The sequence below is a fragment of the Heteronotia binoei genome, chromosome 9 (assembly GCF_032191835.1).
Source record: "Heteronotia binoei isolate CCM8104 ecotype False Entrance Well chromosome 9, APGP_CSIRO_Hbin_v1, whole genome shotgun sequence".
Lineage (NCBI taxonomy): Eukaryota > Metazoa > Chordata > Lepidosauria > Squamata > Gekkonidae > Heteronotia > Heteronotia binoei.
The window spans coordinates 102,079,604-102,106,790 of record NC_083231.1 but is presented as its reverse complement, the minus strand read 5'-3'; the positions used below and the strand labels follow the sequence as shown (position 1 = coordinate 102,106,790).

General features: G+C 43.9%; 1 protein-coding gene across 3 annotated transcripts in view; it reads right to left on the bottom strand.

Annotated features, from left to right (window-relative positions):
• The window catches only part of MAPK10 (mitogen-activated protein kinase 10), a 313,465-nt gene that overhangs the window by 225,494 nt on the left and 60,784 nt on the right, over positions 1-27,187 (bottom strand). For 2 of the 3 annotated variants that reach the window (XM_060247090.1, XM_060247092.1), the window contains exon 2: positions 8,204-8,380. Coding sequence is in view for 1 of the 3 variants with exons in the window: in XM_060247089.1 (XP_060103072.1) it covers positions 8,168-8,185 (18 nt within the window). In the remaining 2 variants the exon portion in view is untranslated. Of the gene's footprint in view, positions 1-8,167; positions 8,381-27,187 lie in introns of all 3 variants that reach the window. The other variant, XM_060247089.1, reaches the window with a different exon arrangement.

Here is a 27,187-nt window from a genome sequence, read left to right as displayed (position 1 = left end):
GAAAAGCATCTACAGAACTCCTAGTGAAGAAGAATAAGCTTCAAGGCTAAGTAAATCTACTCCGCTAACATTGTTTGAGATCCAAACATTGATTCTGCTTCCTGGCTACTTACTGCTCACAGGAGAACTTTTTCCCCTGTGGTACATCCTTGCGAGAGGAAAAATAAAAACCTTATTCAGAGATCTTGGCCCACACATACAAGATCTTCCACCCACAGTAGCCTCTGCATGCCCGTGTGTTATTGTTCCACTGCCTAACATATGGCTCAATTTCTTGCACTAAAGTTTGGCACTCGTGAACAGAACTGCACAAGCTGTTATTCCTCTTTTTGTTGACAGCCCTCTGAATCCCAGCCACAGGCTATTTTTTGAGCCCTGTATGTCGACTACAGGAAAAGCGATCTCTTTTACAGGACCAGCTTCTGTTGTTGTAGAAGCATGCAGGCACTTCAAATTACATGCAGTCAGGCAGTCATACGAAAAATGAGCCTTTCCCACTTCACAAATGAATCGCAGACAAGCATTCTTTACCTTGCCTGCAGCTTGTCATAGCTCAGCAACACACACACACAACACCCCCGGAAAACTATTTTTAGCCGACCATAGCCTGCCATTACGATTTAGTCAGCATGTATCTGACTGCAGATGATTTCTGAACTGGCTTTCTTTAAAGCACATGAAGCTTTGTGGCTGCTAACAATAAATCTCCGAATTCTATGTACATCCTTAATGTAGCACAGATGCCAAAAAGGGGAAGCAGTGCTAAGAGTAACCCGGCTGGATAGCATCAAATGGCAGATTTAGGATAGACAAAAGGAAATACACAATGAGTGGTTAAAATGTGGAACTTGCTGCCAGAGGATGCAATGATGGTTACAGGCATAGACGGCTTTGAAAGGGGACTAGTAAAATGGACAACTGGCCAGATTCCAGGGGAACTCCTAGAGCCTTGTACTACTGAGGTTCATGCAAAAAGCACTGCACTTGGCCTGATCTTGACAGGCAACCTCTTTTATCATTAATTAAGAGCGCTTACTCAAGAGCAGTTAATACAGTTGTACCTTAACGGGGCCCTCCTGAGTATGCTTTCTTGCCTTGTAAAATGACTTTACAAGTCTGTGGTTGTTGTGAGATTTGAACTGGGGGCCATATCCTATTTTCTCCATCCCTCCTGTGACTTATTTCTTCACATGAATATTTATCATTATAATATCTTCTTTCTAAATACATCCTGAGGCTTATACCTAATGCAAAGGAAGCCCGGCACTGTATACATCTCTGAGAATTTAAAATGGGCTGCTTGGTTCAAATGAAATCCTCTGCTCATGCTCTGAGGCACTCTTGGCACATGATCCTTGTCCCAGCCTACCTCCAACACTGGAAATAGGGTATGGGACTCAAAATCAGTGATGTGGATTATATATTCTGTACATACATGGCAGTCTTGTTTTTGTTATTGCTTCGTATTCTCCAGATATCGGAAGCTGGTGCCCTGACAGAATTTTTTTTAAAGGAGATCACCTTTGCACTGTGTAGCTTGGAACTGGGAATCTCTGGAGTGTGGGTAGGGTTGCCAAGTCTGACTCAAGAAATATCTGGGGACTTTGGGGGTGGAGCCAGAAGACTTTGGGGGTGGAGCCAGGGGCAAGGGTGTGACAAGCACAACTGAACTCTAAAAGGAGTCCTGGCAATCATATTTAAAGGGACAGTGCTCCTTTTAAATGCCTTCCTTCCTCAGGAAATGGAGGATGGGGCATCTTCTTTTGGGGACTCACAGAATAGCACCCCCTGGTCCAATCTTTTTGAAACCTGGGGAGTGTTTTGAGGAGAGCCACAGGATGATATGCTGAAATTTCGGTGCCCCTACTTCAAAAAACAGCCCGTCTGGAGCCCCAGATACTCACAAATCAATTCTCCATTATATCCTATGGGAATCGATCTCCATAGGGAATCATGCATTGTCCAGCAGACATTTCCCTCCCCTCCTCGCCCCACTTTCTGCTAACCCTGAAATGGGGGGAAGGCCTCCAAACCGGGGGATCCCCTGTCCCCAATTGGGGATTGGCAACCCTAAGTGTGGGTGGTTGGACTAAGATCTCAGAAACCTAAATTAAAATCCCTGCTACACAGTGCAAAGGTGATCGCCTTCAAAAAAAAATCCCCGTTCAGCCGTGAAACATTATGTGAGTTTGGAAAACCACTTATTCTCTCTCTCTCTCACCTCATCTACCTCACATGCTTGTTGTTGAAGTAAAATGAAGGACGCCAAAACATCATATGCCACCCTGAACTCCTTGGAGGAAAAATGTGATCAACGGTTGGGGAATTTCACCCACCATGTGTGTGAAATGGTGACCCTATGAATTATGCCAACTCTTTGAATTAATGTCTTCCAAAACACCCTACCATTAAACCCTCGCTCCGATCTTGTAAACTGAGCATTGTGGCTTCCTTTACAGCAGCCAATTCATCTCATGTTGGATCTTTCTCTGTTCCTGCTGCCTTCAACTTTTCCTAGCAGTTCAGGCTTGATTTGATCTAGAACCCACTTAATGGTCTTTTGGGGGTCCACAGTCTCCATAAAACTCTCCTCCAACACCACATGGCAATCCCATGGGTAGTAAAAAAAAATTATATTTAATCAGAGAGACAAACAAAAGCCAAGTAACTTTAAAAAAAAAAAACATCTGGGCCAATCAAAACAACACTAAACAGTGAATAATCCTTTGACTTCTCCAAAGCACTTCACCAGGCTGGATGTTTAAGAAGGAATTCGATGGAGAAAGAAGATGTTTCAAGGATCTAATGTTCCCGTTGAGTTTCTTTGTGACTGTTTTAACGTCCAGCCTAACGAAGAGTTCTGGGGAACTCAAAAGCTTGTGTACTGTTTAGAATTATTTATCCTGATAAAACCTATGGCACAGATTATGTTTTCAGATTGTTCTTCAGACCAAGCAAACAAAAGCTTCATTTTGCATGCTTTAAAAAAAGCAAGATAAATTGTGAAATAACTGCAAATTAACATATTTAATTTAGTTAGTGTATGCCTCATAAACTGCATGCACAATTCTGTGCCAGCACGTTTGTACCCGACAGGATTTCTCTGTAACTATTAGAGGATTTCTTTGTTTTGCTTTTCTCTATTGAACTGTTAAGCCACCTATTTTCTTTTTGATGTCATTTTTTAACCTTTAAAGCCAATCCTTTTGCAGGGCACTTGGGGACAGAGTCCAGCTTACTGTTTACAACAGTTTCATTTCCAGCTTATTTGTCCTCATTGATTCTGAGCTGGAATCCAGACCTGCAAGTTCACATCTCTGAGCATCTTCTCCCTGGTAAACCACCCTGTAGACCAGGGGTGTCAAACACGCAGCCCGAGGGCCAGATCAGGTCCCCCCCCCCGAGGGCCAGATCAGGCCCACAAGCAACTCACTTTCATCTGCTTCCTTCTCTCTCTCTCTCTTGCTTTGCCAGGCTTGCTCAATCTCACAAGAGCTGCAGAGCAAAGCCTCTATTTTCTCTATTGGTTGACTAGCACATGAAGAACTTATGTACAAAAGCTCACAATGCCCAGCCATTTCCCCGTTTTCCCCTGGTCTTAGGCTCAGAAAGCACTGACCATGAGATTTCTGTAATGAATGTCAATGAATCAAAAGTAGGTTTGCAACTTACATAAACACATGTGAACAACACCTGAACAGCATACTCAAGATTGCTACAGCACAGAGATTGTTTCCAGATTTTGATCCGATAATTCAGAGCAAAAGGTATCAGTTATCAGAAACTGTTAAATAAACAAAATATTGCAAGAGTGCAAATCTTTTAAACATATTTTAAGCTTTTTTAAAAAAAAATCTTTAAATGTGCTTGTCTGTGTCCTTTCTAAAGTTTATATCTCTACTACCTGGCATTTTTATGACACATGTGGCCCAAAAAGGTCTCATTTATGTCAGATCCGGCCCTCATAACATATGAGTCCCACACTCCTGCGTAGACTCCTATGCACAGCAGCACCCTGAGATTTCCCTCTACTCCACAACAGGCATTTTCCACCACTAACATTAGAATATTCCTCTGGGCTAGCTGATGCTGTCATGGTTGATGCAGCTATGCTCACTGAACTCTGCCCCCCACAAAAACACAAAAGCAGGCTAAGCCAGCTAATAACAGATGAGGAGCTTGAAGTATAGCTGGAACCCTATTCTGTTGCTCATAAAGACAGAGCAACAGCCAAGCAGAGGAGCACATGGTAGTACAGGTCACAAGTCCCCACACAGTGGCAGCACCTCTGGCAATTGTTAGGGTTGCCAGCTCGAGGTTGGGGCATTCCTGGAGATTTCAGGGGTGGAGTCTGGAGATAGCAGGGTTTAGGAAGGAGAGGGACTCCTGTAAGGTATAATACCATAGAGGCCACCTTCCAAAGAGGCCATTTTTTCCAGGCAAATTGATTTCTGAAGCCTGGAGTTCAGTTATAATCTCAGATCTCCAGTCACCACCTGGAGGTTGGCAACAATAGGCAATGCCCCCAGCTGCCGCAAATACTGGTTGTGTCACTTCACAGGGAAAAAATTGGTCCTCCTTCTACCAGTCAGCTGCTATTTCCCTGCCTGGTTTCTTCCAAAATGATATGAGCAGTAAAATGCAAAATTATAGCTTCTCCTGGTGGCAAACACTGACTCCCACTGCAAGCTCCACCCCCTGTGTTCCCACATTCCCAAGGCTGATGCCATCTCTGCATCCTTTTAAGGAGCCATCTGAGGAGAGAAACAAATGGCAGAAAAAAGGAGCCAGTCCCTTGGCTATTATATCCAGAGGAAAAATATGGCTGTTTTTTGTACTAAGACACAAATGAGAAGGGCTTTCACCTAAGGTCAACTGCATTCGAAGCCCATAAGCAAATTATGGCCAAGTGAGATGATGAAGAGTCATTTTTTATTTATGCTATTTATAGTTGGTCTTTCTCACTTGGACTTCAGGCAGATTACACAGAGTGAGTCAACACAATCACAAGATGGGACATTCAATAAACCATGAAAGAGGATTTAGGTTGTAGAACCAGCCAGAAGTCTAAAAAATAGAATTTCATTTGTCTGGCTCTTCATAAATATAAAGTAGTTATTTGAGGGGAAGGGGGAAGGTGTCATGCTTTAATAGTAAAAAGAGGGACCCTGACCCTTATTGTTCTGCCACCCATACTTTTCCTCAGTTCACTGTTCCATACAATTTTGTCCTCTCCCTCTGGACTGCTGTGAGTATAAGACCAAAATTTTGGAGGGCCTGAATGCCATGGCAGCCATGGAACCAGGTATGTCACATAATTTGTTTTCCTGTGATGTTTGAGTTGGATTTGGTTGGTACAGTGGAGGAAGCAAACGAACTTACTGTCTGAAGGCTGTGGTGGCTCATGGCAGTCTGGTAAAGACTGCCTCAGATGTCTCCTTCCTTGTGAAATCCACCAGGAAGGAATGTTTGTAGATCAGTAAACCAAAGGTGAAGCTTCACATACAGTTCTTTCCTGATAAAATAAGGCTACCTAAATCCCCCACAAAAGGACCGAGGGTCATTGGCAGAGCCTCTGCTTTGCATTCAGAAGATCCTAGGTTCAATCCCTGGTCCCTCCAGTTAAAAGGATCATCTCTCTCTCTCTCTCTCTCTCTCTCTCTCTCTCTCTCTCTCGGTAACCCTAGCAAGGGGCTTTCAAGGCAAGTGAGAAACCAGGGTGGTTTGCCATTGCCTTCCTCTGCAGAATCTTCCTTGGTGGTATTGACCATGCTTAGCTCCTGAGATCTGACAAGATTGGGCTATACTATGCTGCCTTCCCTCCCCAGGTTGCAGTATGTGTTGTGAAAGACCCTGGCCTGAGACCCTGAAGTCAGCATCGATAACACTGACCTCAGTGGTCCGAGTCAGTATAATGCAGCTTCACATGTTCAAACCTTTGGTCTGACAAAACTACATATGTGAATGGATGGGAAACAAGGGAGTGGGGACCAAACTCAGGCCGGCCACCATCCCATTTATTTGATCTGACAAAACTTCAAATGTGTGACAAATGCATGAAACAGAAAGCTCAAACCAGCTGCCTGGCCTCTACTAATCTGTGCTGCAGTCAAACCAGAAGGCATCCTTGACATCAGTATTCCCTCTAAGCTGCAGAGTCTTGTGAGCAAAAATTCTACTTTGTGAGCTACTGGCATTAAAGTTGTGAGCTACTGGCATTAAAATTGTGAGCTACTGGATAAATTATTGTGTTCTGGGGTCATCCTTCCTGAGCTAAGGCAAAAATGTGTGAGCTGGAGGCTAAAAATCTGTGAGCTAGCTCATGCTAACTCAGCTTAGAGGGAACACTGCTTGACATGCTTTCAACCACAGAACCAGGTTTCCCAAGGAGTCTGGCTTACTTTCAGTAGGACTTGGCTAAGGAAATGTCAGCTCTGGGAAAGGAGAGCCACAGTTAGTACTTCGATGGAAGACCACCAAAGGAAGATTTAGGTGCTTATACAGAGGATGACAATGGCAAACCACCCCATCTCATCTCTTGCCTCCAGTGATGGGGTCACCATGAGTTAGTTGAAAAACAATGGACTACTTCATCTATTTCTGGGAATGCATGGTGTGGGTACTGTTACCATTATTACCACTCCTGCCACCACTATAGACATAGTTGCTAGGGTTGGATTAAAACCAGAGGGGCTGGATTTCACATCTGCTCTCAGCCACACAGGTTGCTGGGTGATCTTGGGGCAGTCATTCCCTCTCAGATAACCTACTGTACATGGATAATATCAGGACAAAATGAAGGCAAGAGCTATGTACACTACCTTGAGCTCCTTGGAGGAATGGTAGGAGTTAAAACATGGAAAGATAGAGCCTCTTGTATTTATCTTCTTGAAGTGTAGGTGAAATCCATATGCCAGCATGAAACATGTAGTTGTGGAGATGTTATTCATATAGTTGTGGACATATGTTATTTGTAAATACCAGGCACTAGCCCATCTAGCATAGTACCATCTATATCCACGGGCCATGTTCTGAGGTAGATTACACTTACCAAGTCATTCCACTTAAAATTGTTTGAAGACATCTGAGCCGATTTACGGATTACAGAGTATGCATATTGGTTCTGGGATCCTCAGCCTATGTAACAGCCACATGTGAGCTGTAAGTTCTCCTCAGTTTCCATGAATGTGGTGATTTATTTGGATGGAAAGCATAGTGCACATGGAAATGGCCTTCCCCTTGCCATTTTTCCCTTTCCCTGGTGAATCTGATATTTGCTGGTTTCCTCAAAAGGTCAAATACTGCCCCTGGGACCACTGCATGTCAACAAAACTGTAGGGGTGGAAGCAGGGTTGCCAGACCTGGACTGACAGTTAGTGGACCAGGTGGGAATGGGGATATGAGGAGGTGGCTGGCAGACAACAATGTGACATCACTTCTGGACAAACCTGGAAGTGACATCAGTCCTCTCTAGGAGTCTATGGAAACTCTATGTCGCTTTTGAATTTTCCTAGAAGTGATGTCATGTTGTCAGCCATTATTTTATTTTTCTCACACTGTCAAACAGAGCTGGCAACCCTAGGGGAAAGGCTGGAACTCCTTTCCCCCATACATTGTGCTCACATTCAAAACTGGGCACTGTGCTCACAGGAATGAGAACCCACACCTCATGGCTGACTGTTATCCAGACTGGAGAGACCCCAGACTCAGCCCGTGTATTCTATAATCTGCAGGCCAAACTTGGCACCTTCTGCTTGCAAAGCAAGTGCTCTGTCATTGAGCCCAATATGAAAGCACATCTTGAAAACACACAGTAACGGAAGTGGGTTCAGGTGGGTAGCCATGCTGGTCTGAAGCAGCAGAACAAAGTTGGAGTTCAGTGACACGTTTAAAACCAACAAAGTTTTAATTAAGGTATAAAAGGTATACTTGCACATGAAAACTTACACCATAAATAAAACTTTTTTGGTCTTGAAGCTGCCATTGGACTCAAACTTCATTCTACCAGAATTGCGGAAAGAACTACAGTGGAAAGGAGACGTCACCAAATAAAAGGACTCATGGGCATTATTGGAAAAGGTAAACGCAACACAGAATGTAAAAGTATCAGTACTATTGCAGGTTATATAGGCATAAGTCATCTACCCTTATGGCTAGACATGCATACCTTGGGATCTAAAGGCATGAAAAATGAGACAGAGACCTTTTAAAACGCTGGTGCTTGGCCACCTATGGATGGGAAGACTTGAAGCTCTGTAGCTGAGCGCCAGCTCCTCCTGTTGCTCTCCCTCCTCAGGTTCTCTTGTCTGCAAAGTCTCCGCTTCATCTGGAGCTCAGAGAAACGACAGTACAGGGAGGGTTTGGATCCCCAGATTCACACCTGCCAAACAGTTCAGAAACCAAGAAAGGTTGATTTAAGCCCCTCCACATGGCCATGCAGAAACAAAAGTCCACCCACCCACAAGAAGACATTAATAATAATCATAGCAACAACAAAAGAGTATGAAATAAAGCACTTTACAGAACAGCATAAGCAAATGCTGACCAACAGGCTTGCAATTTAAGTGTTTGCACTGAAAAAGGAGCTAATATAGGTAAATATTGCGTATGCAGCTTTCAGAATGATCTTAAATCATCCCTATTCCAAATGGGTTTAGGGATTAAGGCATAAACAGAACTTGTTACAAGGTTCACATGCTCCTTCCTGTCTCCCCCTTTCCTCTTCCCTTCACGCATGGAATACAACTGAAGTTTTTGTGGTTTTGGAGAGCACAGGCCCATCATAGACAGAGATTAGTCATGATACCCAAATGAGGTCATATTGAAAAACAGTTCTGCATAGACATTTTGCTTAGGAAACAAATCAAACCAGGCATGAGCTCTTCTTCTTCAGGTTTTATTAGCAGCAGCCAATCACCTGGAAAGGAGGCTGCCTATGAAGATTCCAGATGCTCAATCAGGGTAAGCACCTGAAGCTTCCATTTGAAAAAATCAAAGGTCAAGCTAGACATGACAACATCCAGGGGTAGAATTCTAGCAGGAGCTCCTTTGCATATTAGGCCACACACCCCTGATGTAGCCAATCCTCCAAGAGCTTACAAAAAAGAGCCTTGTAAGCTACAGGAGGATTGGCTACATCAGGGGGTATGGCCTAATATGCAAAGGAGCTCCTGCTAGAATTCTACCCCACACAACATCAATGGGTCAGACTCATGGACACCACTGCCATTTTAAAGAGATTTCAAAATGCTATAAGGGCTTGATCCTGACTGAGCCTGCAGCACAGCTGGCTGAGGTGCTCTTGTCCCCCGCCCCCCACTGCCTTTTCAATTGTCAAAACAGCTGTGGAGGAGCAACCATTTCAGCACTAGAAAAGGAATGTGGGAGGGGGGGAAGAGAGGGACAAGACTTCCCCACTCAGTCTGGCACACTGCATTTTTAAATCCCTTTAAAACGGTGGTGGCATCCTTGGGCCATACCCATAAACGCCTTCATGTCTGGTTTGCCCCAAAGGCAGATGCCAGTATGATGTATTGACATTCACTCCTAGGTGTCCTGGCTTCAGTTCCCCACCCAACCAAGGAGCTCGCTGGGTGATCCTAGCCCAGTCACTCTTAACCTCTGCTTTGTCACAAAGTTGTTCTGAGGGCAAAAACGGGGAGGAGTATCCTGATCTACTTGGAGAAAGAGCAGGGTAAAAAAAAAAAGATACTTAATCACAGCTACTGTACTCCACTGGGTCTCTAATAGTGCCTCAAGTGGAAGAAGAAGACGACGAATGCAGATATATACCCTGCCTTTTTCTCTGAGTCAGAGACTCAGAGCAGCTTACAATCTCCTATATATTCTCCCCCCACAACAGACTCCCTGTGAGGTGGGTGGGGCTGAGAGGGCTCTCACAGCAGCTGCCCTTTCAAGGACAACCCCCACAAGAGCTATGGCTAACCCAAGGCCATTCCAGCAGCTGTAAGTGGAGGAGTGGGGAATCAAACCCAGTTCTCCCAGATAAAAGTCCGCACACTTAACCACTACACCAAACTAGAGAGGACCAACCAAGGGTGAAGGTAGAAGAATGGGCTTTATGTGTAGAATCAGAGTTAGAAGGTACCTCCATGTTCATCTAGTGCAACCCGCTGCACAATACAGGAAATTCACATTTACCTCCCACACACAAACACACATACTTAGTAACCCCTGTTTCATGCCCAGATGATGAACATATGAACATATGAAGCTGCCTTATACTGAATCAGACCCTCGAAGATCCATCAAAGTCAGTATTGTCTTCTCAGACTGGCAGCGGCTCTCCAGGGTCTCAAGCTGAGGTTTTTCACACCTATTTGCCTGGACCCTTTTTTGGAGATGCCAGGGATTGAACCTGGGACCTTCTGCTTCCCAAGCAGATGCTCTACCACTGAGCCACCGTCCCTCCCCATGATGTCAAAAAGCCTTTAGGATCCACGGCCAAACTGGCCTGGAGAAAAATTACTGCCTGACCGCAAAGTGGCAATCTGCATTTCTCTGGACATGTAAGGAGGAGCCACAAGAATCAGGCACTGATGCCACTTTTCCTGCCCTCCTTCTCATGATCTGCCTAATTCACAGAATCAGCATCACTGTCAGATGGTCATCTAGCCTCTGCTTAAAAACCTACAAGGAAGGAGAGCCCACCACCCCCTGAGGAAACCTGTTCCACTGAGGAACTGCTCTAATTGTCAGGAAGTTCCTCCTAATGTTTAGTTGGAAACTATTTTGATGTAATTTCAATCCATTGGTTCCGGTCTGACGTTCTGGGGCAACAGAAAACAACTCCGCACCAACCTCTATATGACAGCCCTTCAAGTACTAGAAGAAATGTGCTAAACTACATCCTGTCTCAGTGCCTCAGAACATCCAAAGGTAAAAGCAATGTGTGTTGCTTGGCAAACCAGGTAGGTTTGCATGGTGTCACACTGTGAGATGTACCAGCCCCACAGCACATCTCCTGCCACGCTGGGGGAAACCTAATCCAAATCCTATTCTCACTTTCCCGACAAGCAGCATGCTCCAGTCTTCCCACAGCAGTTCCTCCATCTGATTCAAGGGCAGACACTGACAAGTCCCAAAGCGAGCCACATCTAGGCTTTGCTGCCTGAAGGGACGTTCATTCAGACAAGGGGCCTTTGAGGACACAGCACAAAGAAGAAAAAGTATGACTAAGCCCTCGAGGCTAAAAAAATTGGAGGGATTGGGATGTGGAAGGAAGGGGAGATGAGATTTTGTCATCCTTGAGCTGGGGACAAAAAAAACACAGCCTCCTCCAAACACTTTTGAGCATGGACACCTTTTTGAGCATGGACACACGAAGCTGCCTTATACTGTATCAGTCATTGGTCTAGGAAGGCCATAGAGCAGTGGTGACGGGGGGGGGGGGGCAGGGGGGTGGATTAGATGTACACTGGAGTCCCTTCCCACTCAATGTTTCTTTGAGGACTTCTTCAGTGCTTTTAACATATGCAGTGGTTTTCTGAGTAGCCCCAGTACTGAAGGAAGTGATGGTCCCAGCTAGTGGAACTAATTTAAAAAAAAAAAAAACATGAGAAGATGTAGCATTTTTCAGGCTTTAACTACCTCATTCTTTACAACTTTCCTTCCTATAGTCACGGTGCCACGGCCCAATTCATCAGCAAGCAGCAAGATGGAGATGTTCCTCATACGGGACTTCTGCAATCAGTTGCTTTATTAACAAGACAGCGGTCATGATCTTAATATGTATACTTTGGGAATTTCCCAATCCAGGAAATTTCCCAACCCAGAGCTGGCAACCCTTGTTCCTTGTTGCTCACTCACTCACTCCTGAACAGAGTTTTGGAGTTTGTTTTTAGACTGTTATATTGATTTTAGATTGTATTTTGTTTTATTATATATATAATAAAACAGCCTTGTAGAGGAGAGCCAGTTTGGTGTAGTGGTTAAGTGTACGGACTATTCTCTGGGAGAACCAGGTTTGATTCCCCACTCCACTACTTGCACCTCCTAGCATGGCCTTGGGTCAGCCATAGCTCTGGCAGAGGTTGTCCTTGAAAGGGCAGCTGTTGTGAGAGCCCTCTCCAGCCCCACCCACCTCACAGGGTGTCTGTTGTGGGGGAGGAAGGTAAAGGAGATTGTGAGCCGCTCTGAGACTCTTCGGAGTGGAGGGCGGGATATAAATCCAATATCTTCTTCTTCTTCTATTATTGACTGTTGTAACTCACTCAGAGCCCCTTTGGGAAAGGGTGGGCTATAAGGAAGGAAGAGAGAAAGAGAGAGAGAGAGAAAGAGAGAGAGAGAGAGAGAAAGAGACAGAAAGAGACAGAAAGAGAGAAAGAAAGAAGAGAGCCCTCATGGATTTCCACAACAGGCCAAATAGCATTTGCCTGGATTGTTTCAGGACAGGAAAATGGTGAGAGAGAAGGCTAACACCTCTTGCATATACGTACTAGAGTCATGATTTGCACTGAACACTGCTTTCATAGAAACTGCAGAAACCATGAAAGTACTGTAGCACCTTTAAGACTAACAAATGCTTTCAAGAAACTACAATATGCTACAATAACATTTGTTAGTCTTAAAGGTGCTACTGGACTCTTTACTATTTTGCAACAACAGACTAACATGGCTAACTCCTCTAGATCTATGACCCCAAGAGTCCTGTGTGACTTGTTATACTAAAGAAACACAGAGGGTTCACTCCCGGGATCCAACCTATGCACTACTCTGCAATCTGTGAAAGGACTGTTGAGCAAGCAAAAAACAGAAGCTGATACAAAATCCAGGCAGAAATGAGGGTGTTTCCAGCTATTCACTCACTTCCCAGATTGCCAACTCTGCCCTGGGAAATTCCTGGAGATGTGAGGGCAGGGCCTCTGGAGGGGGAATCAGGGAAGGGATTTCACCTAGAATGTACAGTATACACTAGGGTTGCCCACCCCATTTTGGGAAATCACTGGAGTTTTGGGGATGGAACCTGGGGGAAGCAGAGATTGGGGAGGAGAGGGATCTCAACAGGATATAATGTCATGGAATCCACCCTCCAAAGCAACTATTTTGTCCAAGGGGATTGATTTCTGTAGTCTGGAGATAAGTTGTAATTCCAGGAGATCTCCAGGTCCCTTCCATCAGGGAAGCCTTGGTGGAAATCTCCCATTTTCTCCGAAAGCACACTGGGAACAGCAGAATGCAGCATTTTCTCCATTTTTTTTAGCCCCACCAGGCTAAACAGGGCTTGGAGGGTTGTTAAAGAATCACATTTCATTGTCATCTCTGAGAGGGGAAGAAAGCCACCAGAGAACATCTTATGTAGGCTCCCCCAGATGTGGAATTGACACTGACATACAGAGTCAGAGAAAGCACCCTGCTGCAGCTCATAAGGGTCCCAGATCTAGAGAGGCAAGAGTTACTAAGCAGGAGATCTCCCAAAATTACAACTGATCTCCAGGCAACAGAAATCCATTCCCCTGGAGAGAAGGCTGCTTTGGACGGTGAACTCCATGGCATTATATACCACTAAGGCCCCTCTTCTCTCCAAATCATGCCCTCCTCAGGCTCCATCCTCTAAGTCAGTGGCCCTCAACCATTTTGGCACCAGGGACCGGTTTCGTGGAAGACAGTTTTTCTACGGACCAGTGCGGGTGGGAATGCTGGGGTTTTTGCTGCCCCAGGCTGCCCCCATGCCCATACCCTATCCCTGCCCACCTCATGGGGATCTTTAAATAAGGAGGTGAAGGTCTCTGCCTCACTCCGTGGCCCTGTTGCTAACAGGTCATGGACCGGGACCGGAGGTTGGGGACCCCTGCTCTAAGTTGCCAGGTAGTTCCCAAGCCAGAGTTGGCAGTCGTATCCCCTATATGCCATTACCTTGCTACACATAGCCTTCCAGGTCATGTGATCAAACCAGTCCCTGCCCTCTGGGACCAACTGAAGGTCAAATCATCTTGTAGATACAGAGTTAAGGAACTCTGCCCTCAGATTTTTCAATGCTTGAATGGAAACAACCCCCTCGAGCTTTTCTGCTGCAGCAAAAATCCATTCATTATTTCTTCAGAGACTCCTTTCATGTTGCGAACATCATTAATGACAAGAAATTGGATTTGAAGAAGCAAACAAAGAAACAAGTCTGTCACCCACCCTGTGCTTTCTCCTAGCAGAAGTACATAAAATACTCGCCTAAACATCAGTACGCAATGACACTGGGCCGGGGGTGGGGGGGAAGAAAGTGTGCAAATCTACAAATAGATTCAATAATGCAATAAGTGGGTAATAAAAGTATAACAACAATGCACTCAAGATAAGGTTTGTTTTCATTTCTGTTATGCCACCCGCGGTCATATCTTACAATGGCTCCCAATTTATATGCTGTTATTGCTCATTCAGAACAGAAAATGGGAAAAATAAAAAAGCAGACATTGTACACAAAAAGCAACCAAATGTGTGAGCTGCTTATCTAGGAGGCTTCATTTCCATGCTTCACACAAACATGCTGGAGTAAATCGAATTTAACAGAGGCCAAGAGAATTGTTGCGTCGTCAAGCTGCATTAATAGGGGGTGCCAGGGTTGCGGGATTGCCACTAGGGGTATTTGGTGCATTCGGCTAAATCTATGCTAGGGAAAAAATCTGAAAAATACTTTATCAGTATTTTCTGGATATTTTTTCAGTCGGATATAGATTTGGGTTATTGTTTGCCTATCCAAAGCTGCCAAGCCCTGAAAAATATTAAATCTAAATCTAAAAGGTATTTAAGGGACTGCTGTCCCTTTAAATACCTTCTCCAAGCCATGCAACCCTCTGGCAAATGAACTCCAAAGGTGTTTAAAGTCACCATTGGAGAAAGTATTTAAAGGGACTGTGAGTCGTTTAAACACATTCACAGTTCACTTGCCATGGAGCCACATGGCTTGGAAAAGGTATTTTAAACACCTTTTTTTCCTCCACTGAAAGCAATGGAGAATGGGGGCACCTTCTTTGGAGGCCCATAGGACTGGATTCCCTGGTTCAGTCTTTTTGAAACTTGGAAAGGGAGGCTGAGGAGAGGCACTGGCAGCTATGCTGTAAATTTGGTGCCTTCACCTCAAAAACCAGCCCCACTCCAAGCTCCATATCGATTCCCCATTGTACCCCATGGGGACCATAAATAGCCGCATAAGGTAAAATTGGAGTTTTAAAAATGCCCCCCAAAAAACAGATTTCCTGAATATTTCCTGAATCTGAATACCATCTGGGAATATCAGACAATACCAGTTTTGGGGGGTTCAATACACTTTACCCTGAAAAACATCAGCTTTTTTTTCCCTTGGTGCACCAACACCTTAAGAACATGCATATAGTTTCAAAGTCAGCTGCTACAGCAAGAGATGAAAAAGCTGCAGCTTTTCTGCATTCTTCATAATTTACATTTTAGCTCTCTATGTATACCAATAAAACAGTAACATGTCAGAATGGGAGAATGAGGCAATACATGTTGTCTATTAATTGCTCTATTGCTTGCAAGTATGAGTTAAACGGAGGACATGTCTTTCTCAGAGGTGTTCCTGTCCACCTAATTTAATTTTTAATTAATTTTAAATTAAAATTTTAATTAATTTTAAATTAATTTTAATTAAAAAAATTTAATGTATTTTCCAACACAGACCTGACAACCCTATAAACACTTTTATTTTAAGCTAAATTGAACCCACTTTGATTTTGATTCAACTCTTAGGGCTTCCTAGAGTGAATTCATATTGTAATGTGATTGTATATTTTGTGAGCCGTCCTAAGCCTGCTACAACGGGGGGGGATATAAATAAAATATTATTGTTGTTGTTGTTGTTGTTCTAAGGATATCAAGGCATCTTCAGTTGGGCTTGATATATGCCAGCAATCACATTTTTAATGCTCTTATTTTTAAAAGAATAATTTCCTGCAAGTATCAAATGAACACAGCATGGAGCAGGCAATGCTAAAACCTTAATATCAGTTGAGGTGGGTTTGCTTAATTACACATACAGAAATTTTAATGCAATGTTTATATAAAATATTTCTAATCCTGCCATTTCCCCAGCAAAATGGCATCCTGCAGCTTGAAATGACACACGTAATTTTGCAGTCTCAGTTACCATCTCAATCTGAGGAAAGTTGAGTGCACACAGAAGCTCATGCCTTGAATAAAACTTTGTTGGTTTTAAAGGTGCCACCAGACTCTAAAGGTGCCACTAGAGAGCCAGTCTAGTGTAGTGGTTAAGTGCTTGGACTCTTATCTGGGTGAACCAGGTTTGATTCCCCACTCCTCCACTTGCAGCTGCTGGAATGGCCTGGGGTCAGCCATAGCTCTTGTAGGAGTTGTCCTTGAAAGGGCAGCTTCTGGGAGAGCTCTCTCAGCCCCCACCTACCTCACAGGGTGTCTGTTGTGGGGGAGGAAGGTAAAGGAGACTATAAGTTGCTCTAAGACTATAAGTTCTCAGACTGAAGGGTGGGCTATAAATCCAATTTCTTCTTCTTCTTCTGTTACACATAAAAAACAAACCCCAGAGCCCTCACCTATGAGGTACTTTGCTACTGCCTCAGCAGTGGTTTACCATTGTCTGCCTCTGTACAGCAACCTTGGACTTCCTTGGGGGTTTCCCATCCAAATACTAACCAAGGCCAACCCTGCTTTACCTCCTACCTTTTTTACTTATCCTGCTTCTGTTTCTGACTCAAACAATTATCCGAGAAACCTTTTTTCGGTGTGTCCTCCTGGCAGCCAGCACCCCATTAAACCCTGTGGAGGCCATAATCTCGAGAGCCCCCTCACAAATTATCTCAGAGTCGGAACACCTGCCCCACCACCTGCAGCCTTCAGGCACCTCCTCAAAAGCCCCTTTGACAAAGCTGTGGGGGAGAGGCAGAGAGGCAAACTTGGAGACAACACCAGAAGCAGCCGCACCAGGCAAGTTTGGCAAAGAGATGCTTAGTTGCTGGCCGCGCATACGGGCTGGGAAAACTGGCGCAGGGCCCCTAAAGGGGTGGGGCCCACAGGCAAGTGCCTACTTGGCCTAATTGTTAATCCATCCCTGCTGGCAACAGTTTTGCTGCAAAATTTTTCTCAAAGGCTTGTTCAGCTAGTTTATATGCTTCATCCTGAAAACTAGCAGTTTGTGGTTCTCTGCAATGCAGCCTAGTTGGTTCATATATTCTCCAGCAGTCACTGCACAAACTAAGAAAGCCCACTTGTGACTCTGGCATTCAAGCATTTTGACACAATTTGTTATGTTAGCTGATTCTTGCTATGTTTGGTTTGACCTGATGGAACTCAGCTTCTCTTGCTATTGTGTAACATTCCATATTACGACTGAGGAATACAAGAACATGAGAACTACCCTGATGAAGATAGAAGATATCGGATTTATATCCTGCCCTATACCCTGAATCTCAGAGTCTCAGAGTGGTCACAATCTCCTTTACCTTCCCCACCCCCAACAGACACCCTGTGAGGTGAATGGGGCTGAGAGAGCTCTCCCAGAAGCTGCCCTTTCAAGGACAACTCCTACAAGAGCTATGGTTGACCCAAGGCCATTCCAGCAAGTGCAAGTGGAGGAGTGGAGAATCAAACCTGGTTCTCCCAGATAAGGGTCCGCGCACTTAACCACTACACCAAACTGACTCTGATGGATGAGACCAGTGGTCCATCTAGTCCAGGATTATAGAATCACAGAGTTGGAACAGGCCAGACAAGCCATCTAGTCCAACCCTCTGCTCAATGCAGGATCAGCCTGGAGCACCACAGTTTGTCCAGCCGCTGCTTAAAAACCATCAGCGTGGGGGAGCTCACCACCTCCCTAGGTAGCTGATACCACTGTTGAACAACTCTTACTGTAAAAATGTTTTTCCCCTAATATCCAGCAGATTCTGTTCATCAAAGTGGCCAGTCTGTTGTCCTGAAGACCAATAGGATTTCCAGTCTCCAGGTGGTGGCTGGAAACCTCCTGAATTTGCAACAAGTCTCCAGGTTACAGCGATCAGCTTTGGAAGGTAGACTCTAGGACATTATATCAAGCTAAAGTCCCTCCCCTCCCCAAACCCCACTCTTGACAGGCTCCATCCTCCAAATCTCCACAAATTTTCCAACCCAGAGCTAGCAACACTAAGGTTCAACAAACAAGACATAGAGAACAAGGTTTCTTCCTTGATGTTGCCTCTGTATGTGTCTCTAAATTAGAACAATCACACAGCCTCTTAGCACGGCCTGTGATACAACTGACTTATGGTGACCTCCACGAAGGGTTTTTCAAGGTCAAATGAGAAGCCTACATGGTTTGCCATCGCCTTCCTCTGCACAGCTTCCATAGGTGGTCTCCAATCCAAATACCAACCCTGCTTTAACTTTAGAACATAAGAGAAGCCATGTTGGATCAGGTCAATGGTCCATCCAGTCCAACACTCTGGTCACACAGTGGCCAAAAAACCCCAGGTGCCATCAGGAGGTTCATCAGTGGGCCAGAACGCTAGAAGCCCTCCCACTGTCCCCTTCCCAAGCACCAAGAATACAGAGCATCACTGCCCCAGAAAGAGTTCCATCAATACCCTATGGCAGGGGTGGCCAATGGTAGCTCTCCAGATGTTTTTTGCCTACAACTCTCATAATCCCAGGCAATCAGCCATGCTGGCTGGGGCTGATGGGAGTGTAAACAAAAAACATCTGGAGAGCTACCGTTGGCCACCCCTGCCCTATGGCTAATAGCCACTGATGGACCTCTGCTCCATATCCCCTCTTGAAGCTATCTATGTTTGCAGCAGCTACCACCTCCTGTGGCAGTGAATTCCATGTGTTAATCACCCTCTGGGTGAAGAAGTACTTCCTTTTATCCGTTCTAACCTGACTGCTCAGCAATTTCAAAGAATGTCCCAAGTTCTCACATTGTGAGAAAGGGAGAAAAGTACTTCTTTCTCTATCTTCTCTATCCCATGCAAAATCTTGTAAACCTCTATCATGTCACCCCTCATTCAGCATTTCTGCAAGCTAAAGAGCCCTAGCTAAAGAGTTTCTCCAAGCTAAAGAGCCCAAGCAAAAGAGTTTCTCCAAGCTAAAGAGCTTTCAAAAATCTGATGAGATTGGGCTATAGAATGCTGCCCTCCCTCCTGGTGATTGTAAGATTCCTTTTATTCACTATGGCTAGTAGCCATAAATGGATCTCTCTTCCATGAATCTGTGTCACCTAGGATTGCTAAACCCCCACTAAGAGCAGGGGTTCTCCAGATTTCAGGGGCTCTAATCTGCCACCAGCCACCTGGCCAGCAGGAGAAGCCCCACCCCTGAAAAGCCCCCTCCTGCATCAATGTCATCAGTGTGATGACATCATGCAGTAATGATGTAATCAGGCCAGGCACATTGCACAGTGACATTCTAGCATTTTGGTCAAAACTCTATGGTAACTTCTGTGTGATGTCATCACACTGACAACTAGTTGCGAACCCCCAGTTGCCCCGGTTTGGAGGCCCTCCCCCTGCTTCGGGGTCATCAGAAAGCCGAGGGGGGGTGAGGGAAATATCTGCTGGGCATTATTCCTGATGGAGACCAATTCCCACAGAGTATAATGGAGAATTGATCTGTGGGTATCTGGGACTCGGGGTGGGGGGCTGTTTTTTGAGTTAGAGGCACCAAATTTTCAGCATCCAATGCCTCTCCTCAAAACACCCTACAAGTTTAAAAAGATTGGAGCAGGGGGTCCAATTCTATGAGTCCCAAAAGAAGGTGCCCCTACCCTTCCAGATGGAGGGAAGGCATTTAAAAGGTGTGTGGTTCCTTTGCATGTGATGGCCAGAACTCCCTTCAGAGTTCAATTGCACTTGTCACACCCTTGCTCCCGGCTCCACCCCCAAAGTCCCCAGACATTTCTTGAGTCAGACCTGGCAACCATACACAACATTGCACAAAGCGATCCCTCCCACCCTCTCCACTTCCAGAAGGCTCCCTTCCCAAGCCCTGCCAGCCAGGTAAGTAGACCTAGAAACCCTAGTCTAGCCCCCTTTCAAAGCCATCTATGCTAAGGGCCACTCACAGCTCATTTGCTAGTTGAGTAGATAATTTAATTTTTTGTCCACCCCAAATGAAGAGTGTTACGTAAAGGCTTTTAAAAAATAAGGCATCTATAATCATCTCACATAGAAGCCCCATTGCTGCAGTACTGCAATCCAAGCTCTGCTCACAACCTAAGTTCGATCCTGGTGGAAGCGGGGTTCAGGTAGCTGGCTCAAGGTTGACTCAGCCTTCTGAGGTCAGTAAAATGAGTACCCAGCTTGCTGGGGGTAAAGCGTAGATGACTGGGGAAAATAATGGCAAACCACCCCGTAAACAGTCTGCCGTGAAAACGTCGTGATGCAACGTCACCCCAGAGTTGGAAACGACTGGTGCTTGCACAGGGGACCTTTACCTTTTAATCATCTCCCATAGGCAGTGAGGTTAAGTATTGGCCAGACATCAACAGGCTTACTGACACTGTCTCTTGCCCTGAATACCTGATTAGGTCAGAGGACATATGGGAGATTCATACTATGCTCACTCCATGCCTTGCGCAGCTTCAGACATCCCATTTTCCCAAGACAGCGTTGTGGAAATCCCACCTTGCAAAATGATAATGGCTTTCCAGGTAACAGGAAAGCATTTAATTTTTGAACTCCCTGAAAGAAGACTACAGCAATAATGTTTTCTCAAAGGTGATGTAGTTTTAATGGAATGGCAAACTCGATTGTAAAACGCGTCTGCTGGAAAATATGCCACCTGTTTTTTTAAAAAAAAAGAAAAAGAAAATACACATTAAATTTGATATTATTTACATTGCAGCTGAATTTTAGGAGTCAGCAGTTATGGCCAAGAATAATGAAGCTGATAGGAACTGATAAAAATATTCATGAACTGTTGTCTTGGTTAACAGCACACTAGTCTAAGTGCTGCTCCGCATTTCTAGGAAAAATAAGTTTGAAAACCTAAAAAATGAAGGGAAATGGTATTACTGTAGTATTACATTTCAGAAGGGAAACTGGAACAAAACCTGTTTTGTTTTTTTTAAATGCATTAGCATTGGAGTCTCTGTTTTCTCCAGGTTCCCAAATATAATGCCATACAATGGATTACCCGGGAATTTCTACAATCAAATTTCCTCCACACCAGTTACAGGAACTAAAGACTACATTTACATTCAATGTTTGTTGGTGATATATTCCTTGAGCTGCTACTCCTGGGACCTGATTAAATATGATGCTGGCAGAGCAAAATCAGTCACCCATGGGACTTTGCACCAGTCTCACTCAAACTGGATTGCTAAGCAAAGCATCCTAGAACTTTTTTTTGCTTATTTCATTTTTTTTAAATACAAAGGATTGGCTCTTGCCACAATGCAGAGGAAGAGAAGCTTTACCTTTTCCCCTCATGTGATTCAGTCTGCACAAGAGCTACCATCAAGGCTTTTTTGTAGAAAAAGTCCAGCAGGAACTCTTTTGCATATTAGGCTACACCCCTCCCTGATGCCAAGGCAGCCAGAATTGTGTTCCTGTGCATTTCTGCTCAAAAAAAGTCCTGGCTACCATAAGCCCCTGGTCTGCCAAGCCCCCGGTCTGAGCGGGGGAGGTTCCCAACCCGCTGGCCTATTGGGTCGGCAGGGGGAACCTCCCCCCACATCACTGGCGCAATGATGTCACACAGAAGTGACATCATCAAAATGATGACACGTGTGCGGGGCCGCTCTAGGCATTTCCAGGAAAACTCTATGGTTTCCTGGACACTCTACCCATTTGGAAGGGAAAACTCTATGGTACCCGGGAAGCAGGGGACTTGGCAACCCTAGATTAAGCAGAGAAGTTTCATATGTAATCCTGGCTGGGTTTTTTATAAGGGTTTTGCCCTCAAACAACTGGGGAAGGCCTGCGGCTCAGTGGTCGAGCATCTATTTGGCATGCAGAATATCCTAGATTCAGTCCCTGGCATTTCCAGTTAAAAGGTTGGGCAGTAGATGATGTGAAAGACCTCTGTCTGAGACCCTGGAAAGCTGCTGCCAGTCTGAGCAGACAATATATTAACCTGACTTGGAGGGACTAATGGTCTGATTCCGTGTAAGGCAGCTTCATGTATTCATTACTGTTGCTGTGTACAAAAAATCAAAATGCTGTTTGATTATTACAGTCCAGCATGGAGGCATGATATGATTTGAGTGAAGATGGTCATTACTGGGCATGCAGGAGCTCTAAATAATGTTGATAACTCTCCGAGTGAACAGCTGCGTGTAGGGGTTGCAAAAAACCTGACTCTCAGATTCAAAAAGGTTGTTAAAAAGAATAGGAGCTCAGAGTCTTCAAGGCTAATTAGTTTTAGCCTACTAACAGTCAGCTCTGCATTGATAAGATGATAATAAATAGAAGAAATGCCAAGCCCTTCAAATTTTTCAGTGGGCAGGAAGAATAAAAACCAGCTAAAAATATCTTTAAAGCATTTAAAATACTTAATGCCTTCAGAGCTGACACTGCAGCTGTCTGTAATCCACGCACCGGAAGCCCCCAACATTAAGCATGCAACTGGGTGCTCTTCAAAATTAAGAGTGAAATGAAGTACACATTCTTCATCCATCGGGCATGCAGGATTTTTTGCTGAAATGTATCTTGCCCTATGTCTTCCTCAAGTGGAAACTCAAGACAGGATATAGTCCTGTGACTTATCACAAAAGCTATTTGGGATGACTGATGTGTTTCCACATGTTCAGGAGCTCTTGTACAAGTGGAAATATTCCATGGGATCCAATCCAAATACTCCTGTTCCTAGATCTAGAACTCTTGGCAGGAATTATCAAAAACAAACCACAAGAATAAAATCCCCAGTAAAAATATCAGTCACAACCCAATACATTGTGAAATAGAGATGGACACTGAACTCAGAAGCACAAAGAGCACCTAACTCTGTAATATACTGAACAAATTATATAACAGAAGTAATTATCCTATAACTATCCAACAGTAGCTGTTAAAAGATCTCCCAAACTGGATCATCATAAGCTATCTTGTACTAAGATTTTTGAAAGTCCAAGTATATAATGTTTACTGGGTCACTTTTATTTACATATTTTTCACTTTTTCAAAGAACTCCAGAACATTGGTGAGGCAGGAGGACTACCCTTCACAGAAGCCATGCTGATTCTCCCTTATTCATCTGTATGCCTAATAATTCTATCTTTGTTTACAGTTTCTACTAATTTGCCTGAGACAGATATTCAGCTAACTGGGCTGTAATGTCCTGGTTCCCATCTGGACTCTTTTTAAAAAACAGTGTAATCAGTCAGAGCCCTCTGCTCACGACCTGAGTTCGATCCCAGAGAAAGCTGGTTCAGGTAGCCGGCTCAAGGTTGACTCAGTCTTCCATTCTTCCGAGGTCAGTAAAGTGAGTACCCAGCTTGCTGGGGGAAAGTGTAGATGACTGGGGAAGGCAATGGCAAACCACCCCATAAAAAGTCTGCCATGAAAACGTTGTGAAAGCAACATCACCCCAGAGTCAAAAACGACTGGTGCTTGCACAGGGGACTACCTTTACCTTTTTTTAATCTTCTGGTAAAGCAGCGGAATTTGCTGATGGTTTACATATATGGGCTAGTAGATCAGCTATCTCATATTTAAGTTCCCTAAGTACTCTTGGGTATATGCCATCATATATGAACACAGGAGCAAAATATATATCTTATTGAGCTTCTCTGCCATCTCCCCATTTTCCTTTAGCAATCCCATTCTTTCTTGGTCATCCAAAGGTCCAATTGCTTCTCTGGCTGGTTTCCTGCTCCAGATATATTTAAATAAATGTTTGTTATTTGTCTTGATTCTTTTAGCAACCTACTCCTCAAATTCTTTTTTTACATGCCTAATTTGCCTTTCTTTTGCCAGAGTCTGTTGTCTCCTCTGTTCAGTTCATTGAGGCAGACCTTTCACTTTTTAAAAGAGGCCTCTTTACTTTTTATAGCTTCCTTGACTTGTGTTGTTAACCATGCAGACATTCTTTTAGATTTGGCAGTGTCTTTCTTACCCTGTGGAATGCATTCGATCTGAACTTCAATTAGTGTGTTTTAAATGGCTTCTAAACCTCCTCTAGGGATTTGACTCTCTTGTGTTTTCCTTTCAGCTTCTTTTTAACCATCCCCTTCATTTTTGTAAAGTTCCCTCTTCTGAAATCAAATGTTACAGTTCTGGACTTTAGGGATAACTTTCCATTGACCTGAATGCTGAACTTAACAGCATCGTGGTCAATGTTTCCAACTGGTGCAACAACTTCTACCTCTAACCAGGTTTTGAGCCCTGCTCAGAACCATGTCAAAGATCAATACCCCGTGGTTGGCTCTGTGTCTAGGAATCTCATTTCTACAGCATGATAGATCGGCATCTGCGCATTAGATCGGTTGGCCTCCCCTGCTGTATATCTTACTGCACTGATTCATTGCGCTGTCCAGCTGCACCATCTCATCATAATTGCTCTGCCAAGCTATTTTGTTTATTGAATAACTGTAACTGATTTTTATTAATATATGATTGTATTGTGATTTTATTAATGTTGTGCTCCGCCCTGAGCCCCTACGGGGAAATGGGCGGAATATAAATAAACTATTAATAATTTTTTAAAAATAATGATTCGAGCACATGTTTACCAAGTCATTGTGAAGGTTACTGAAATCTCCCAGTATGACAATGTTATCTTCTTTAGGCACCTTCCTTATTTCCTTCTCCATCTCAAGATCAGCCCCAAAGATTTGATCAGCTGACCCACTTATAAATAAGTTACATTTCTTACATTGAACCTTAGGGTTATTTATCCCTTGGGGTATTTATTCCCATATTGCTTCTGGTCAGGGTCATAGCCAACCTGCATAACAGGTAGGTTTGGGAGAAGATCTGGCCCCAGACACTGGTCAACATTCCACTTAGTATACACATACAGCACTGGAAGGTTAAAACTTGCTCAAAGACACTGCTCCCACTCAGGAAAACACTCTCCACAAAAAAAAAATAAAAACAAAAAAATCAATGGTGCATTTAACTACTTCTCCAGTATTTTGATTAGGCCATTATTTCCCATTAACTACAAATTAATGCATTTCACATCAACGTTAAGTTTTTTGTTTTTTTTAAATTATCAGCCAGGAACTGTCACTGCTGATGAAACATAAAACATGCGTAAGAAGATCCAGCTGTTGCCAAGCCATTTGGTATACAAAAAAAAAAATGAAGAGTTTTATTGACACAGAGCGAAAATGCAACAGCTAATAATGACTGTTCTGATGCAGATCCTAGTGGAGGATAATGCACAAGTATGAGCCCAGTCAGACATTATTGGATAAGCACAAGAACTGTTTCTCTCTAGATGGACCCCATGCTGGTTTCATAATGTCTGTAAAGAAGTCCTACAGGCTGCTTTTGTTTGTATCAAAGGCTTCAAGAAAGCGAGCCATGCCGCCATAGAATGGCTATGGAATCCCATCATTCACCTGATTGTGGCATGCCTCTTTACAGACCTGACTCATTGGAGAGTTGTGGAGCTTTAGACAAACAAAAAAGCACAACTAACACAACTAACAATATATCCATCCTCTGTTTTGCATGGTGCCAATGGCTGGGGCCTACTTGTATGGTGGAATCTTCGGAGTGGTTCACAATACCTGCAGATTTCTATCTATTCCTTAAACTTTTAGCATGTATAATCCAAGTGGCATGTAACAAACACGAAATTGAGCAGACTTTGGAGGATGGTGGAAGACAGGAGGGTCTGACATGATTTTGTCTATGGGGTCGCAAAGAGTCGGACTCGACTGTGCGACTGAACAACAACAACAAATCCAAGTGGCTCTAATCTAGTAAGGCTTCTAGTCCTCATGAAACAGTGGCATTTAGAATTTAAAAACAATGAAGAAGTGGCAAAGCAAGGATCTGAATGGACTCTAGGTATTCAGGAATCTTTGCCTTTCTATTAATGACAAATGAAGTGGTATATATGAACTGGATAGGGTTCACAACTGTACTCTGATTGTGGGGAGGCTCAATATGTCAAAGTTACAAGAATCCTTCCTCTGAAGGTCTTTTGCATCTTAGATATGATTGTGAGCTCTGAAGCCACAAAAGGCAGATGTATGTTACAAATACCACAACCATCCCACAGCTTGGCGGGGCCTGGAAACCCTATTAAGACCAACATTCAGATTCAGTATGAAAAAGTTTTGTATGTTCAACTTTACTACTGCCTTAAAGGCAGCACTTTCCAAACAAGATGATTTTCACATTCAGCAGCATGTCACTAAGTGCTGAGCCAATCAAGTGATGTCTATGCATTTTGGGTGGTTCAAATGGCCCCCTTGGTACTAGGGAGGTACCTTATGTCAAGATTATAAAAAATCCTGGCTCAGGAATTTGAGCACAGCACAGTGACATCTAGTGGTGATAACTGTGATATGTCTGACTGTCGCTAAAGACACATTATTAATCCAGTGATATTATTTCGAATCCCTTTGGAAACTACTGGAATAAATATTGGTCCTAATTATAAGGTCAAAATGCTGTATATGTTCTGAGAAGGAAGGAAGGAAGGAAGGAAGGAAGGAAGGAAGGAAGGAAGGAAGGAAGGAAGGAAGGAAGGAAGGAAGGAAGGAAGGAAGGAAGGGAGGGAGGGAGGGAGGGAGGGAGGAAGGGAGGGAGGGAGGGAGGGGGGAGGGAGGGAGGGTAATTTGGGGGAGGGTAAATCTAAGATAAAACTTTTGAAATCTTGTGTGTGGGAAGCACCATGTGAGTTCTATTAACAAGTGTCATGTCAAATATCCTTGCATAAATTAGGCTAGAATTTGCTGGTGAGAGCAACATTCTAAAGCGTTCAGGAACAACTTACTGGGTCCAAGATTTTATCTATAAACAGATAACTGAATCCAAGTTTGGTAGTCTGTACCAGTGAAATAAAAAAGGAGTCGAACACCATTTTAAAGTCAGAACAGAATTTATTCTAGCAGAAGCTTTTCTAAATCAGACCTAGGTGTATGAAGAGAAGAAATACTTCCAGCATGCGGTTCTTAACTAAAGGCAAATGTTGGGTCAAGTGACCAGCCTCTGGCACAGGCAACAGTGGTGTGTGGCACACCTGGAAAGAGCCGGAGGACCCACAATCTAAATGATTGATTTTATGTCAGTTCTAATCTGCCTTTCCCCAA